The 17,067-nt window shown below is 46.6% G+C and overlaps 2 protein-coding genes across 4 annotated transcripts in view; one reads left to right on the top strand and one right to left on the bottom strand.

Annotated features, from left to right (window-relative positions):
• Slc44a3 (solute carrier family 44 member 3) overlaps positions 1-11,410 on the top strand; it is a 66,845-nt gene extending 55,435 nt beyond the window's left edge. For both annotated transcript variants that reach the window (XM_038311323.1, XM_038311322.1), the window contains exons 13-15: positions 6,393-6,530; positions 9,538-9,774; positions 10,917-11,410. In XM_038311323.1, the coding sequence (XP_038167251.1) occupies positions 6,393-6,530; positions 9,538-9,774; positions 10,917-11,021 (480 nt within the window). In that variant the 3' untranslated portion in view covers positions 11,022-11,410. The remainder of the gene's footprint in view (positions 1-6,392; positions 6,531-9,537; positions 9,775-10,916) is intronic.
• A 1,782-nt stretch (positions 11,411-13,192) lies between these two features.
• The window catches only part of Cnn3 (calponin 3), a 31,112-nt gene continuing 27,237 nt past the window's right edge, over positions 13,193-17,067 (bottom strand). For both annotated transcript variants that reach the window (XM_038311546.2, XM_038311548.2), the window contains exons 6-7: positions 16,727-16,873; positions 13,193-14,061 (exon numbers count right to left, since the gene is read on the bottom strand). In XM_038311546.2, coding sequence (XP_038167474.1) covers positions 13,717-14,061; positions 16,727-16,873 — 492 coding nt within the window. In that variant the 3' untranslated portion in view covers positions 13,193-13,716. The remainder of the gene's footprint in view (positions 14,062-16,726; positions 16,874-17,067) is intronic.

The following is a 17,067-nucleotide window of genomic DNA, read 5'->3' as shown; positions in this document are numbered from 1 at the left end:
TATTCAGGGATGAGGGTGAGGAAAGGAGATGATGCTTCCAGTCTCCAGGGGACAAGCACCTAGTCTCCATTTCTGACAAAGTCTGAAGTCAGTAGCCATGCCAGCCCTTCCCGCCTCACACACCCACAGTTTGACTGGTCTTCACAAAAGACCAGACTTGCTCATTTCCTCTGCTGACTATGTACAGGTCAAAAGAGATGGAGGGCTGCCATCCTATTTGGGGGAGGATGCAGGGTGAAGGTAACAGTCTACACGGCATTGATTCCTGGACCTGCATAGTCTCTCAGAGCCACACAGCTGTGTTGTAGGGCACAGAGCGTTCCTACATCAGTCAAGGGGCATCAACAAGATATGCTTGTCCAGTAGGGCTTTTCCTGGGTCTGAGGGAAGATGAGTGCTCTCTCACAGTGTATGTGCTGTCTGCTCCATGTTGGTCCCCTCTCCCTGGCCACAGCCTATTGAGAAAGCTTTATCCTCAGTAGAATGTGAAGGGTTTTCCTGGAGCACATCTGAAGGTGCCTTTAAATTTATTTTAGCATATTTATTTATTTACACTTTTACTTATTTTTCTTTATTGGGGAGGTGCACAAGTATAGAGGTCAGAGGACTCACCTGTGAAAGCCAGTTCTCTCCTTCCATATGTGGGTCCCAGGAATCAAACTCAGGTTGTCAAGCCTGGTGGGAAGTACTTTTGCCCAATGAGCCATTCCACCAGCCCTGGGCGTTATAAGGCTAACATTCTTGTAAAGAAACAAACATACCAATCAGTCAAATTCAGGTTTAGTATGAAGGAATAGTATTTGGAAGACAACCTTTGCCAAAAAACATCTTCATTATGTTTTCAACAAATGGCCCTGCATATAGGATAGGGCTCCAACAAGGCATCTCAACAAAGGCTACTTGAGACCGAGCCGTGCTTTCCTTTCTTCTTGCCTCTGTGCTGCTTAATTTTTTTAATGATGAGCTTAGGTAGAGTAAGACCATTCTAAAACTTATGCCTAAAAGCAAACACAGTTCAGAAGAGCAAAGGGGACTGTGTTGCCCTGCTTCTGGCTTTCTTGGCAGCAGTAACTCCCAGTCACCATTCCCCACCCCAATCCCCAAGCGCCTCCCTCCTGGCAGGACCCCTGAAGGGGACAAGGCTGGCAGGCTTCCCCAGTCGCAGTCTCTTTGGTAATGGTTTGCAGCCTGGTAAACAGTAAAAGGGCCAGTGAATGCCAGGCCCTGGAAGGCTGGAGTGTGTTTGCCAGTGCCTTGACTTCATCCCCACGTGTTTGTGATAAAATCAGAGCTGAAACTGGCTTGGGCTAGTTCCTGCAAGTTTTCCTAGGGGCCTCAGAAGGCCTTCTGAAGGTCTGTGGACTCAGCTACCCCGTGCTTCCCTGAGGTCTGAGGGAAGTGGTGTATTAGCCGCTCAAGTTTGCTTTTAGGCATTCTTGCTTTATGTTGAGTGAATAAAATGAGAACTCAGTTAGAACAGCCATTCCAGAAATCAAGTCAGCTATTCATGGCAGGGCCGCGGGGCAAACCCCTTCCCTTCTCTATGGAGGAAAATTCTATTTACTTTTTGAAGAGTCAACAGCAACTTAAGTTCAGAGCTCCACCATCAAAAGAAGGAGCAGTTTCAGTCTGGGGGAGGACAGATGGGTGCTCTTGGGGGACTAAGGGCCAGGCTGCGAAAGCTTCGGTTTTGATTTTAGGAGGGGGAGGGGAACCCTTTCTATGTGTTAATATTCTTGGAGAACTTTCAAAATAAAGAGGCAATCTAGCCTTTGTGTTACCTAAAAGCACAACAATTAGAATTTTCTACTAAATGGGGCTAACCGTGCCTACAGTGATCATTTTACTGAGTTAAGGCCAAGTCACATGATTAGAGTTGCTGGTCCACTGTGAAGTGCTTCGGAATCATATATGTGCCTGTGTGTGTGTGTGTGCATATGTGCTTGTGTGTGTGCACACATATGTGTGTGTGTGTCATAGGTATGTGTGGATGCAAGCATACATATATACTCATGGAGGCCTGGGAAGGACATCAGGCGGCCTGTTTTAGCCCTCTCCATCGTGTTCCCAAAGGACAGGGTCGGTCTCTTACTGAATCTGGCACTGTCTGGGAGCCAGCAAGCCCCGTGAGCCCCTGTCTTTGCCTCTCTCCCACACTCTAGTGGGTGACCACCTCAGCTTTTCTTTCTTAAAAGATTTATCTATTTTGCTTATGTGCATGAATGTTTGCCTGCATATATATATGAGCACCACATGCATGTCTGGCACCTGCAGAGGCCAGAAGAGAGCATCAGACCCCTGAAACTGGAGTCACAGAGGGTTGGGAGCTGCCATGTGTGTGCCAGGAGCCGAACCCAGGTCCTCCGTAAGAGCAGCAAGTACTCTTAACCACGGAGCCATCTTTCCAGCCCCTTCACTCAGCTTTTGGTATGGGCTCTGGGAACTTGAACTGAGGTCCTCATGCTGGCGGAGCAAGCACTCGTACCCGCCGAATCTCTCTCCAAACAAGCATGATAGTCTTTAATACAAAACTTTAAAGCCAGCAGGCATCCTTTTACAGAGCCCAAAATGGGGTTCCTGAGAGGAGGCAGGACCTTGCCGAGATCCCTCTGCAGGCTTTGGGAGGCAACCGTTTTTAGAACCCAGCCTCCTTCTACAAATTGACTGCCCTGCCGTGTCCTAGTGGAAGCTCTCGCGAGAACACCACAGGGCTGTTTCACGGCAATGAACAATGCACACCTTGAAGTAAATGTTTTCCTACAGGTGGGCCTGGTGAGCCAGAGGTCCTCTCCACACAGGAGTGATGTAAATAATATCAGTCTCATGCGTGTGACTTGGCATGCCATCTAGCCTTGCTGTACTTGGTTACTCTCTGCTACCTTGCTGTCTTGGGGCTCGGAGAATTAAATGAGCCAGTATGTTCAGAAAGAGAGCCTCGGATGTGGTACCCTTTGTGTACTGGATGAATATTTTCAACAGTATTTACTTTCACATAGAAGTTGCACACAGACTGACTAGTAAGATTAATGGCTGGGTGAGAGAAGAAAACATTTAAAGGTCACAGGTAAGAGATAAGAAACTCCCTTCAGGTTTGTGCCCAGCTGTTGGGGGACACAGCACGCAAAGATCTGCTAGGCTCAGGGGTTCAGTAGTCAGAGCGTCTGGGAAGAATTACAGTTCCTAGTCCTGGGCGTTTGTGCCCAGGGGAGAGTTTCTTGACTTTGGGCCAGACTCTGGTTTGTCACTGTCACTGAGCCAGTGGCTTGGTGGATGTGTGGCCACACCACAGTGCCCCTAAGTGCCACAGCGCCCTGTGGGCTTTATGGCTTGTGTGAGAATGTCTTGCAAAATTCTGATATGATGGCTTTCAGCCATACTTTGTGGCTTATTCCTCCCCTAGTCTTTGCTATTTCCTAAGTGACTTAGAAAACTTAGAAGAAACTCTCTCTCGGATCTTCTCACTTCACCTGCTCCCCCTTTTTCTTTCTAAGGTTGCTCATAGAAGGTCAACCCTCAAAGGTCGAAGGTCATAGAAGGTCAACCCTCAAATCGTTTGACCTGGACTAGAGATGGAGCTCAGTTGGTAGAGTGCTTGCCCGCACAGCAAAGGCTGCAATCCCAGCACTCGGGAGCTGGAGAAAGGAGATCACAAGTTCAAAACCATCCTAGTTACAAAGTTTGAGAACAGGCCCGTGAGACCCAATTTCACAAAAAGGAATCAAAGCAGCTCGTCCTGAGCATTGCACGTGGTCATCACCTCAAAGAGATTTAACCATTACCCTCTTTTTCCCTTGCCTTCGGTTAGCCATGGGGTCAGGGAGGGGGTCCCCCCCTTAATCATTCATGGTCGACATGATGTCCTTACTTCCTACTCCCCATCACAAGCCATCCTTGCCACACTGCCCAGCTCTGTGGCTGTCTTAGCACATGACCCTGAAGCTGTCAGCTCAGGCACATGCACACACTGTGGGCAGTCTGGTGCGGCCTGTCCTCCTGATGCCTGCCGAGGAAGAAGCTTCTGCTCCGCACAGTGTGGACCCACTAATGCTGAGGCAGCAGAGTGCTCGGTCCGTGCCCCGTGTCTGGGGCGATGCTACCCTTCTGCTTTCACCCAGCCAGTCATTAATCTAGGTCTCGATGTGGCACTCAGCGTTGACTCTCGTGGTAAAATGCCGGTGCCGTAGTCTCTTCAGGAAGGCATATGTAATTTCCCTGTCAATGTGGTTTTAATGCTCTCTTTCAGTGGGCCATGAGATGCTAAAGATAAGTGGTTATGAGCCCCCCTTGAAATTTGTGGAGTTGACCCCTTAACCTTTAATCATCTTAGCCGAGGAATAAAGTCTATTTTTGTTGCTTATGAGTGATGGATAGCACTAAGTTGACTGTGAGGGAGTGGGTTTCGGGGGAGGGGACCCTCCCTACCTCAAGAAAAAACAAAACAAAGCTACCCTTTCCCATATGACTCGCGAGCTCCATTAGGAATCAGTTAAGAAAGGGAACGCGCTAGGCTAGCACCTGAAGGAAGAGCAGAAGCAAAGATGGAGAGACACGTGGTAGTCACACTGAGCACTGGAACATGGCCTGAGGCATACGGCTGGCCACTCCTGGATGTGAAACCCGAGGATGAAGACAACACAGGCCCTTCCTATGCCTCACAGAGGCTTGAGGAACTGATCCATGCTCCCAGTGGTAAATGATGTCAGCTTTGGAGACTTCCAGCTACAGGGGAGTGGCAGTCCTCCCACTTGTCGTTGTCAGATGCTGGGCTCTACAGGACTGTGTCTTTAGTCCTCCTATCAGTAGGTGCTCTGGTCCCCTTTAATACTAAGAAAAAGGAGCTCAGAGAGGCTGGTCACTGGCCCATGCCCAGTATCTCCTTGTCTTCACTAGAAGAGCTGGGATTTGAGCCTAGAGACGGTTTGGACTACAGGGCTTGTGCTTCTCAAAACCACCATGCTTTTAAATTAAGTTTTGGCATAATTAAAACTGGTGAATGTAAAAACCAGATAGTTGGATTTTAAAGTAAGCATTCTTTGTCTTACTGACTCATCAAAGGGATTTTGGAAAATGCCCTCAGTCTTGGTTTCCAGTCTATGAAAGAATGAGTCTGAGCTGGGGAAAAGAGATCAGCTGGCAGAGTGCTGGCCCAGTTACAAGAGGGCCTGAAGTCAGTTCCCAACACCACACAAACTGAGAAAATGCAAGAGGGTCAGAAGGTCCAGGCCATCTTTGATGATATAGTAAATTTGAGGCCCGTCTGTGCTTTGTAAGTCCTTGTCTCAAGCAAACTAAAACAAATCTGCCATTACACACACACATACACACACAATGCCCATACACACACGCAAAAATACATACATACGCACACACGCTCACACACACACATGCAAATAAACATACACACACACTTGTGCGCGCGCACATACACACATGCGCACATGCACACACACCCATGTGTATTTTGAAATTATCTAGAATTAGGAAATTAAGATGCTCACCCTGTATTTATAACAGCAAAATATTGTAAATAGCCAGTAGGTCTATCTCACTTCTTGGCCTCTTGGCTATGTTCAAGTGTACCTTCATATATATATACATATATATAACATCCCCATAGAACTGAGGGTTCCTAAAAATTGAATTTTTAGGTGCCAAGTAACATAAAGTGCTTACATAAAGGCATAAATCAAATGCATAATTTCCAGAATGTGCTTGATTTTTATTGTTTGTCTGCCCTACCTTTTCCTTCTTCCCACCATCCTGCTATCCCCTCTGACCCGAGTTCCATTTCCTCCGGTCTCCTTCAGCAAATATCTTTTCTGATTGCCACTTCCCCATCCCCAGTGTAAAGTACTGCTGGTTGCACAGATTCCTGGATCTGGCTTGTTCCTGGGGGACTCACTGTGTCAGAGTAATTGTTTGTGGGGCTCCACCATGCCCTGGGGGAAGGCTTTTGCTCTGCTCTGGCTCAGACTCCAGATATTTCAGCCATCTTGAACACATAGGAGGTTATCTTCCAGGCCCTTTCCCGAGTGGCTGGTTGATTTTGAACTATGACTCCTAATTTGGACAGGAAACTCAGTTCTCTAACAAGAACCAACACTATCTCTCAGGCCTAAGGGATCCTGGTCCCTGAAGCCCTCACTAATACCAGACCAGCTGTATCCTTGGGTTCAGCTCACAGGTGATGAGGGTCTGCTCTCTTTCTGACACCCAAACTTCATTTCCTGTCCTCCAAGTCGGCTGTGTATTAAAAAGTAACTTACATTTACTCATTGTTTCCACGTTTGTGGTAGAGACACTAAACTTACAGCCACAGACTCTGTATTGTTGTCCTGCTGTCTTGAAATGACAGGAATCGCCATCCTCGTAACTGCCCTCTGTCGTTCTAGAATGCATACACCGCAGCTGCCATTAATGGGACAGATTTCTGTACATCAGCGAAAGATGCAGATAAAATTATGTCTAAGAACTCAAGTCATCTCACGTCTGTTAACTGCTTTGGAAACTTCGTCATCTTCCTGGGAAAGGTGAGGTGTCTTGATTAAATAACAGAGCCTGAGATTCAACAAATTAGACAATGTGGGGGCTGATTTGAGAGGGGACTCGTGCTTGTGGCTCTGGAGCAGCTGCCATGCCTCGTTACATCCTTCGTTCCCAATCCTGTGAGGCTGCCTGTTCTGCACTTTCCAGGGTCCATAGTTACTATCTGAATCTTAGTCTGTTTTTTCTTGCCTCTGACCAACTCCACCATTTTGATCCCTGGTTCTGTTTGTCTAAAATGAAAATGTCAGAAATGGGTATATTTTGTGCATTGTATTTTTTTAGTCCTAAAGCATAGAAAGTAGCATTGATTTGATTAATTTGTATATTATTTAAGGGCAGGAAGTCTAGAAAATGGAATCTGAAAGCCACATGTGGTGGTGGCGCACACCTTTAACCCCAGCGCTCGGGAGGGAGAGGCAGGCGGATCTCTGTGAGTTCGAGGCCAGTCTGGGCTGCAGAGTGAGTTCCAGGACAGCCAGGGACACACAGCAAGAACTTGTGTAAACAAAGGAATCCGAGCAATGGAAGCTGAGCCAGTTGGATTCTGATGTCACTTGACTATCCTTTTAAAATGTCTGGTGCGGCCGGATGTGGTGGTGGAATCTTTTAATCCCAGCACTTGGGAGGCAGAGGAAGGTGACTCTCCATAACTTAGTTTGTTTGATCCCACTTCCACTTAAGGACCTATCTGTCTATACAACATCCATCCACCATCCATCCATCCATCCATCCATCCATCCATCCATCATCCCTATCTCTCCATCCATCCATCCATCCATCCATCCATCCATCCATCAAGTCTATCTATCTATCTATCTATCTATCTATCTATCTATCTATCCATCCATCATCCATATCTATCTGTCTATCCATCCGCCATATCTGTCTGTCCATCCATCTATTCATCCATCTATTCATCCATCCACTTCCATCCATCCACCCATCAAACGTATGTATGTATCTGTGTTTATGTGCATACAGCTGAGGACAGAGGTAGCAGAGCCCTTGGAACTGGAGTTATAGGCAGTTGTGAGCAGCCTAATTGGGGACTGGAATCAGAACTTACGTCCTCTGCAAAAGAAGCAAGCACTCTAAACTGCTGAGCCATCTCTCTGGCTCTCCTACTTCCTCTTAGATGCTGTTGATTTGTGACCCTGATCTTTTTCACCATGTCTTCTGTATTCAACGCTAAACATTCTCAGTCTTTAGACTATTCCTCCCTGTCTCACAGGAATACCAGTTTGTGGCAATGCCCACAAGCGACAAGATCTTAGTCACCAGCTGTGACCTGGGTGATACCAAACATGGGCCCCATTTAAGACTCTATTCTTCTGTGCTTCTGGTGTAATATTTGGTGCATGACTGTTATAGTTAGCTTCCAGCATGTTAAGACATGCTTGGTTCTCTCACAGGCGTGTGCTAATCACACATACATTTAAGGCTCACCTGGGCCCCAGAGATGTTTCATGTGACAATAGTAACAGAAGCACAATATAATTATTTCTTTCCAAACAGCCAAATAAGGTATGGCTGCATGCAATTTGGTATCCTTAGTAGGATTGCAGGTGATACATTTTCTAATTCCAAAAAAGTTTTTTTGGGGGTGCAGTTCCATAATTTTTAATGCATTTAGGTCTTCTACTTTAAATATAAAATATAAATTCATTTTTTAAGATTTCCTGTAAGAAGCGTACCATGCCTAATGAGCTTTCAAAAGATATGGGATAATTAGTGACTTTAGGCTTCTGAAGGAAACAGCATTCTAAATTGCAAATTCGTCTTTGCAGGCATCTAGGGGTAATGGGGCTTCCTGGTGAACTTTCACATATTTTAAGAAACTGGGAATACCATGGCCTGTGAGTGTGTTCCTGGAAATCATAATTACATGTTACAAAAGCCTGGGAGAATCCAATTATCTTGCACACTAGCACTGGAAAAGTCTGTCCACTTTAGTGCCTGGAGGGTGAAACCAATCACTTAGGAAGTTAATAATTCACCTACTCAGTGGCTTGTAATAGAAAAATGGGTTTAAAGCCAGGAGGTGCATGCCTTTCATCCCAGAACTCAGGAGGCAGAGGCAGGCAGATCTCCGAGTTCGAGGCCAGCCTGGTCTACAGAGCGAGTTCCAGGAGAGCCAGGGTGACACAGAAAAACCCTGTCTCAAAAAACAAACAAACAAAAAATGGAGTTTAAAGAAAAAAAAAGTGGGCATATTAGCATACACCTTCAATCCCAGGACTGGGGAAGCAGAGGCAAGTGGATCTCTGCATTCAAGGCCAGCCTGGTCTAAAGAATGAGTTCCAGGACAGCCAGGGCTAACAGAGAAATCCCATCTCAAAAAAAAAAAAAAAGAAAAAGAAAAAAAGAAAGAAAGAAAGAAAGAAAAAAAGAAAAAGAAAAAGAAAAAAGAAAAAAAGAAATAAAAAGGCTTTCAAGGGGCCAAGAGTTACATGTTCCTAGTGCTGGGAGGTAGGGTGGGTAAAGATGGGAGAATCTCTGGAAGCCAAAAGGTTGAGCTCCAGGTTCAATGAGACTCTGACTCAAGAAATAATGGAGGAAGGCAACCGACATGGACCTCTGCCTCCACAGACATGCATCATTACATACCCCCCCACACGCACCTACATCATTACATACCCCCACACACACACAAACACCTACATTATTACATACTCCCCCAAGCACATCCTAATGTGAGGATCCTGAGGACTTTGCCATACTGTGGGGAGAAAGCAGACTGAAAGTTTTCTGCGTTACTTACACGAAGGCAAAGGCAAACACAGAGAAAATGAGAGTTCGTGTCTGTCTTCCCACCCGTCGGGCTTCTGTTTCTTCCCTCCGTTTTCCGTTCCTTCTCTTTCACCCTGCCCAATTCTCTTTGGGACACACACATACACAATAGCGTTACTTGTAGTGTGTGTGTGTGGGGGGGGACCAATAGCCACTGACCCTGTTCATGAAAGTTTCCAATGAGCCCCCTGTCCCCCACAGGTGCTGGTGGTGTGCTTCACTGTTTTCGGCGGGCTGATGGCGTTTAACTACAACCGCGCGCTGCAGGTGTGGGCCATCCCTCTGCTGCTAGTGGCCTTTTTTGCCTACCTGGTGGCTCACAGTTTCTTGTCCGTGTTTGAAACTGTGCTCGATATACTTTTCCTGTGCTTCGCTGTGGACCTGGAAACCAATGACGGATCATCAGAGAAGCCGTACTTCATGCACCCCGAGTTCTTGGTAAGCAAACACTTCATCCCGTTGTCCTCTCCATCCTCGCAACCTCCCCAAAGTATGGAAGACTGACGGGGTGGGGAGGGGCAGCACACCGTCTCAACTCTGGTCCAGAGGGCTCCATGAGTTACTACCTCCACCTGGCCCAAAGTTCCAGAGGGGGACAGGAGCTCGGCTTTCTGAGGCTGAACTACTTCCTTACGGAGAAGCCTCTGCCCTCTCCCGAGAGAAGTGGGAATGCCATGTGGGCTCTTCCGTGGGACTCTAGTGGATGAGTAGTGGTGATCTTCAGCACTAACAGCTTGATCTTGCTCCTTGGATAGTCTGGGAGTTTGGACAATCGGTGTTTATGGAAATCATTTTGTATTTCCAAGCACTCTTCATGCCCACAGACTTTGGGTAGAGCGTGTTGTTCAGCAGACTGCTCACCTCTAATGCCAATACTGACAGATCCGCCACCCTCAGGCCCCTTGCTAACAGGGCACACCCTCCCCGATGCCCCATACTGCTTGTATCTGGAACTAACAGGCAGTGGTTTCCAACAGCTTTTTGGTAACACAATAAATTGCTCCTCTTTTGTCTTATCCTCTTCAGACAGAACACATTTCAACAACTGAGCTGTGTCTCCTATTTGGCTGCGGGGGTGGGGGGGGTCAAATGATATTTTAGCAATTTTCTTTCATTTTGTTGCCCATAAAAATTAAGGTTTAAGTTCCTTTGGCTTTAAAACAACATTCAAAGCATTGTCAGTTCAACAGGCACTGGATTTCAGCACTTCCATGAATGCATGAAAATTACTATGAACCACCCTCCAGTCACAGACACTAACAAGACAATTTTTACCTGTCTTTATGTTCCCTGATGGTTGCATTAAAGCTAACTTTAACTTGCTCTACTCTTCATGACTTGTACGTCTCCAGTTAAAAGTCGACTTTGAAAGCTACATCACTATGCACGCCGGCCTTGCACAAACAGTGATCCGCCTGCCTCTGCCTCCCGAGTGCTGGGATTAAAGGTGTGCACCACCACCACCCCCAGCTACTTGGAGACCTTTTACAATCAATGTCCTAAAAACTCTAGGGCCATGAGCAAATGGTTACCCAAGGAGCTCTCACATCACTGGTGCTGGTCACTCTTTTGTTTTTCAGAGTTTTGTAAAACGGACAAACAACTTAAACAACGCAAGGTCTCAAGAACACAAGGACTCATTACCAAATGAAGAAGGGACAGAGCTGCGGCCCATTGTGAGATAGGGACCCAGAGACTTTTGTACCTGAAGAACCTGAGTGCCCTTTGACCTCGCGGTGATGCTGACACAAAGTCCACAGCTATTTTCACATGAACCAGAGCAAGAAAAAGCATGGTAAAACTATGTTTATACTGCATCTCTTTAAAAGTGCCTGGGCATGGTGACATGCATCTATACTCCATCCCCAGCAATTAGGCAGCTGAAGTACCAAGACCACCAGTTTAAGGCCAGCCTGCGCTACACAGGCATTTAAAGCCAACCTGAATGCTACATAGAGACCTTATCTCAACATAAATAAATAAAAAATAAGATTGGCTCTCTGGATAAAGACAACCGCTGCTAAGCTTGAAGCCTTGAATTGATTCCTCCAGACCCGCATGGTGGAAGGAGAGAACCAATCCCCACAAGTTGCCTCAAGACCTCCACACAAGTGTGGTGGCACATGCTCACACACACACACACACACACACACACACACACACAAATAAATAAATAACATTTAAAATGTAAGTAACACATACTACGGAAAACTTACCTGAGTTTGTGAGGTCACAACCAGCTTATGTTTTTTTTCTCCCCCCCGGCAGATTTTGTTAGCAGAAGTCTCTAGAATACTATTCTTACACGGGGCAGGATGTTCTGATTCTTGCAACCCTGGGCACACGCTATCAGCTCTTGCACTTACTGACATGAGGCAGGCGTGAACGCGACTGTGGCAGGCACACCCAGGTCAGGCAGTTAAGCGGGATGCGACTCAGCTGGTCGCAAGCAGGCGGGCGGCGCTTTCACAAATCAGCAAACGTTAAGAGAAAGCAAGGCTCAACCTCTGCCCAAATGAGACTCGCCTGGGAGCTTTTCTAATTATTATTTTTTTTTTAAACACACCTGACCAGCAGCTAAAACATAGATGGCATATAGAAGAGCTTTTTTCCTTTTTAAAGCCCTAAACAAGACAAACTTTGAACATGAGAACAGGCACCTCATCAGTCGAGATGCTGTGTGGAACTCCCATCCTAAGAGGAAGCCCGACCTGACTTACTTGGCCAGCACCTATAATGTAATGTAATACAAGGTCCCCTTCCCTTGCCTGTCCTAGCCACCTCTGCATTTGACAGGAAACAGTCTGACAGCTCAGGCTCACTTTAAATGCAAATTTCTTCTTAAAGGTACCTTTCAGCCCTGAGGTCTCAACAGTGATTTCCAGGGCACTCCCAGAAGCATGAGTGAGTCATCACTGAGTGATGATGTCATTTCTGTGGGTTCAAGCATCTCTTTATCTGTCTTGACAAAAACCACCTAAGCCCAACCGCCAGCCCTATCAGAAGAAATCGCCTGGCTGAGACAACGTCGGAAGGCGTGAGCGACCAACTTCCCTCAGTGAAGCATTGTACTTTCCCACACCCAGCTGTTGTTCAGCCTTCCCTTGAGAAGGATGGCTTAGATTTTCCTCAGTTAGCGCCCCCCACATCAGCTCGGCATCTTTCATATCATACCCTCAACGCCCACACAGTAACTCTCCCTTGCAGACAGAAATGCTTTTATTAGTATTCCAATGTGAATTTAAGATGAACCAGGGCAGCCAAGTCATAACAAAGAACCAGGTCACTCTTGGCTGTCACTTAATGTACTGGGAATTTTTCTTCTTTTGGTTATTGTTTTGCTTTTGTAGCCTTAAACAGACACTGTGTCTCAAGCTGACCTCAAACTCGCAGAAATCCTTCTGCTTCAGCCTCTCTAGTGCTGGGAATACTGGGGGGGGGGGGTTAAGTCCATCACACCCAGTTTAGACTCAGTCTCCACGAGTGCCACGTTTTATGAGTTAAATAATGTTGAAATACCTTCCCAGTGTCCAAGGAATGAGGCCTCTGATTTCTGACCTGACTCTGCCTACACAGAAGCAGAGAAAATAACCAGCCTATGGTTCATATGAATGTTCAAAAAAAATATTTATTTATAAAAAATACAATGGGATAAGTTTATGCTGAGAAATGCAGCAATAAATACAGTTGGAGGAAACAGCAACTCTACAGTGATACATTGGCACAAATGAAGTCTGCAGGCACACATCCAAGCCCACACGTCCGCTGCCATCTTTGTATACGCGCCTCGAGAAGCGCCCCTCAGAAAAGACCTTGTCGGCTTAGAGAAGAGAATGAGTACACGTATCATCACAAATGCACACTGATCATGACTTTATTTAAAACTCAGCAAGCGGGACTGCAGAAAAAAACATCCACGTGTCAGGTTCTACACGCTGCATCTTAGGATTTAGTTGGCAAAGACCACATTTAGCAAATCAACATTTTAGTCTTCCATGTATAAGCCGGATACACACTAAACTGTAGAAAAGAAAAATAGGTTCCTATTGCTTGAAAAATACCAGTTTAAGTGTAAGATTGTAAAAAAACAAATGCATAGCTCATCAATATAAGAACCGGCTGCCCTTCCACGGCATATCCCTTTTCACTCACGCGCGTGCTGTCGGTTATGCTGTAGGGTTTAACGGTTACAGCACTAGAAGGCAACTATCTGGGGAGGAGGCAGAGAAAGGAAAAAGGAATGTATGTAAGGCATTTTTTTTCTTAAGGTACAATAAGAATAATAGTGTTTTAGGAAGACGAGAGAAGAATTCCTCAAGGCTAGCTTGGGTCTCACTGGATAAAAACAATGGACTAAATACTGCGCTCCCGTGTGTGATTCTAATAGTCAATGCCCTGGTCATCGCCATACTGGTATTCTCGGGGGTAGTCATCGGGGTACTCGCCGTGATACTCATCGGGGTACTCCGCCTGGTAATCACTATCACTGATTTCTGACCCATTTGTTCCTGTGCCCTGGCTTCCGTTGTGAATGACGGGTTCTGTAGGGGCGGCACAGTACTTGGGGTCGTACACTTGCCGCCCAAGCCCATACACGCTCATTCCTTTCTGGGAAGCCACTTTGTTGGTACCCATCTGTAGCGAGATGGTCGAGCTGTCCACTGGCTGTAATGTTAGCTTCTGGTCGTAGATGTCTCTTCTGGTACCCGGTGCTAACATCCCAGCCTGGTATGAGAACATAACAGAAGGTGAGACAGGAGCTAAGATCTATACTTGTTAATATTGTCTACACTGTGAAAGTCATTGTCTACACTGTGAGCAACTTTCAATCAGTTTGATGCAGACCTAACTTCCCAAAATATTCTTAAACTACTCATCTTTATGACGGGAGTCACCTAGTCTTGAGCTGAGTCAAGTCATCTTTCACATTCTGCCCACTGTAACATCTCCACGTGGCCTCCAACAACTTACTTTGAGTCCCCCCCCCCCATATGTAATACTACCTACTACTAAGTAAAGAATTAGACACAAAGAATATAAAAACAAAGCTCAGCGCTGGAAATACGGCTCTGTGGTAAAGAGCACTTGTCTGTCATGCAGGGGACCCAGGGTCAGTTCCCAGCACCTACATGGTGGCTCACAACTATCTGCAACTTAATTTCAGGGCATCTAATGCCCATTTCTGACTTTCAAGGGTACCAGGCATGTTCGTGGTATACATACACACACACACACACACACACACACACACACAGGCAAAATAGCCACACACAAAAATCAAGTAACTAATACTTTTTATATTTAAAAGAGTTCCACAGTGGCATACCTAAACGTTACACGTTGAATGTCTACTGACGGCCACTCAGGCCAATCTTATTAAATAAGCATTCAACTAGATGCATGCCGAACCAATCTAAGGGACTGAGTCGTCTCAAGAGGCTGTCACAAGGAGCCACCCGCTAGCTCAGTTTCTCACTCTTGTCAAGCACACTCTCAGACACAGAGTGGGTGAAAAGGCCCACGTGAGTGGCAGCTGCAAGAAACGACTGTTCATGACTCCATGAAAGGGCAGGCTCCAGAAAGAGAAAACAGTAGATTTCACCGTAAACATGAGGCTACCAAAACTTACTCCCATTATTTTTAGATATAAAATCCTGCTGCTCTCAAATGCTTACTGGGTAGGGTACCTCCTTGTTTTGTGTGTGTGTGTGTGTGTGTGTGTGTGTGTGTGTGTGTGTGTGTGTGTGAGAGAGAGAGAGAGAGAGAGAGAGAGAGAGAGAGAGAGAGAGAGAGAGAGACTTTCCATTGGGTAACAGAAAATGTGATGAGGAGGGCCGATGACTCCCTGTTGACAAGTTCCTGATTGTATGAATGAGATGGACCAGGGGTTGTGGGGGTCAGGGGAATGCTAGGAAGACATGGGGCCAGGGTGCACATAAGGAGGCCAGAGGCCAGCTCTGTAGCCAGTGCTCTCCTTCCATCTTCACGGAGGCTCCAGGGAGCAAACTAAGGTCACCAGACAAATGCCTTCACCCTGGGCCGTCTTGTCCACACCCTCATCTATTAAAAAATTCTTATACTAATGAAGGAATTGCCTCTATCAGATAGACCTGTGTCTGTGTATCTAAGGGGTATTTTCCTGATTGCTAATGAGTGCAGGAGGGCCCCCTGGGCAGGGAAGCCAGGAGGTGACATTCCTTGATGGTGTCTGTTTCAGCCCCAGCCTCCAGGTTCCTGCATTAGTTTGCCTGGAGGATAGACTGTGATTGGGAATTGTAAGGCAAACAAAGCCTTTCCTCCCCAAGTTACTTTTGGTCAGACTGTTTTATTGCAGCCATAGAAAGAGTTAGAACACTAACAGTTACAGAACTACTTAACTAGCCTTTCATACAAATTCATTTCTCCCCTAAGCCCCTGCCTCCAGGTTCCTGCATTAGTTTGCCTGGAGGATAGACTGTGATTGGGAAATGTAAGGCAAACAAAGCCTTTCCTCCCCGAGTTACTTTTGGTCAGACTGTTTTATTGCAGCCATAGAAAGAGTTAGAACACTAACAGTTACAGAACTACTTAACTAGCCTTTCATACAAATTCATTTCTCCCCTAACTCAATGTTAAGTTTCAAACCAGGAACAAATGGCTGATGTACCATTTGAACACGTCAAAGAGGAGCTGGCCTCCAGGTTCTCCCAGCATCCCTCAGTCCCTACTTGCTACAGGGTATGGCTGGCACACCTGCCCCCCCCCCCCCAGGCTCTTCCCTATGAAATCCAGACATTCTGGTTCCCCACCCCTTTTGCACCTTTGGCCTCCTGGCTGCTGTACCTGGTTCCCCTCTCCCCACATGGCCCAGCTCAATCTGGTCATGCTCACTCTGGATGCTCCCAGATGTCCCTGCCTCTGGCTGTGCTCTTCCACGTGTCTACGGTAAACTTTCTCCTCCACCACCCCTACAAGCAGCCGTGTGCTTCCTTCCACTCCACTCCCCTTATTCACTCACTGTTCCGGGAGAATATGCTGACTAAACAGCTCTTAGCAGAAATGCCAGATAATCTTACGGACCCATTTAAACACGGGGCCCCTTGAAAAGCAAAACCAAACCGAGGTAAGGAAGGACCGACCATCTTTTACTTGGATCTAGGAGCAGGAACACACATAAACATCACTTTTTTCTTCTGCTGAGGCAGAAAGGCCAACTGTTCTTGCTGCCAACCAAAACCATTAGTCACGCTACACTCTGCAGCCTGGAGAAAGGGCCCTTTGATTCTTCTGCTCTCCCAGCAAAGCCTACTTTCCCGAAGACTAAAAATACTATAGGAAAAATACCATCGGCGACTCTAGCTACACACGGGGTCAGTGCTCACTTAGCGCGGCCTCCATGCCCTTTGCTTACCTGGCTGGCTCCTTTGTTGGTGCCCATCTGCAGACTAATCGTGGTCTGGTCAAAGGGTTTGTCGGTCTGCATCTTGGGGTCATAAAGATGCCTCCTGGTCCCATAGGCTGTCATACCCGCCTGGCTGGCACATTTGTTGGTTCCCATCTTTCAAGTGAAAAGATCAGCGTTGGTTATCAAAAGTCAGTAACGTATACACTAAAAACGAGGAACCATAGAGCGTGGGTGTAGCTTGGCACTAGAGTCTTCACCTGCCATGTACAAAGATCTCGAACCCAGCACCCAAAAATTGGGGCGGGGGGGGGGGGAAGCAGGAGACTTACAAGTTCCCGAGCTAAGGC

This window comes from Arvicola amphibius, chromosome 14, assembly GCF_903992535.2.
Source record: "Arvicola amphibius chromosome 14, mArvAmp1.2, whole genome shotgun sequence".
Taxonomy (NCBI): Eukaryota; Metazoa; Chordata; class Mammalia; order Rodentia; family Cricetidae; genus Arvicola; species Arvicola amphibius.
The sequence above is the reverse complement of the archived record's forward strand: the minus strand, read 5'-3'. Positions and strand labels throughout refer to the sequence as shown.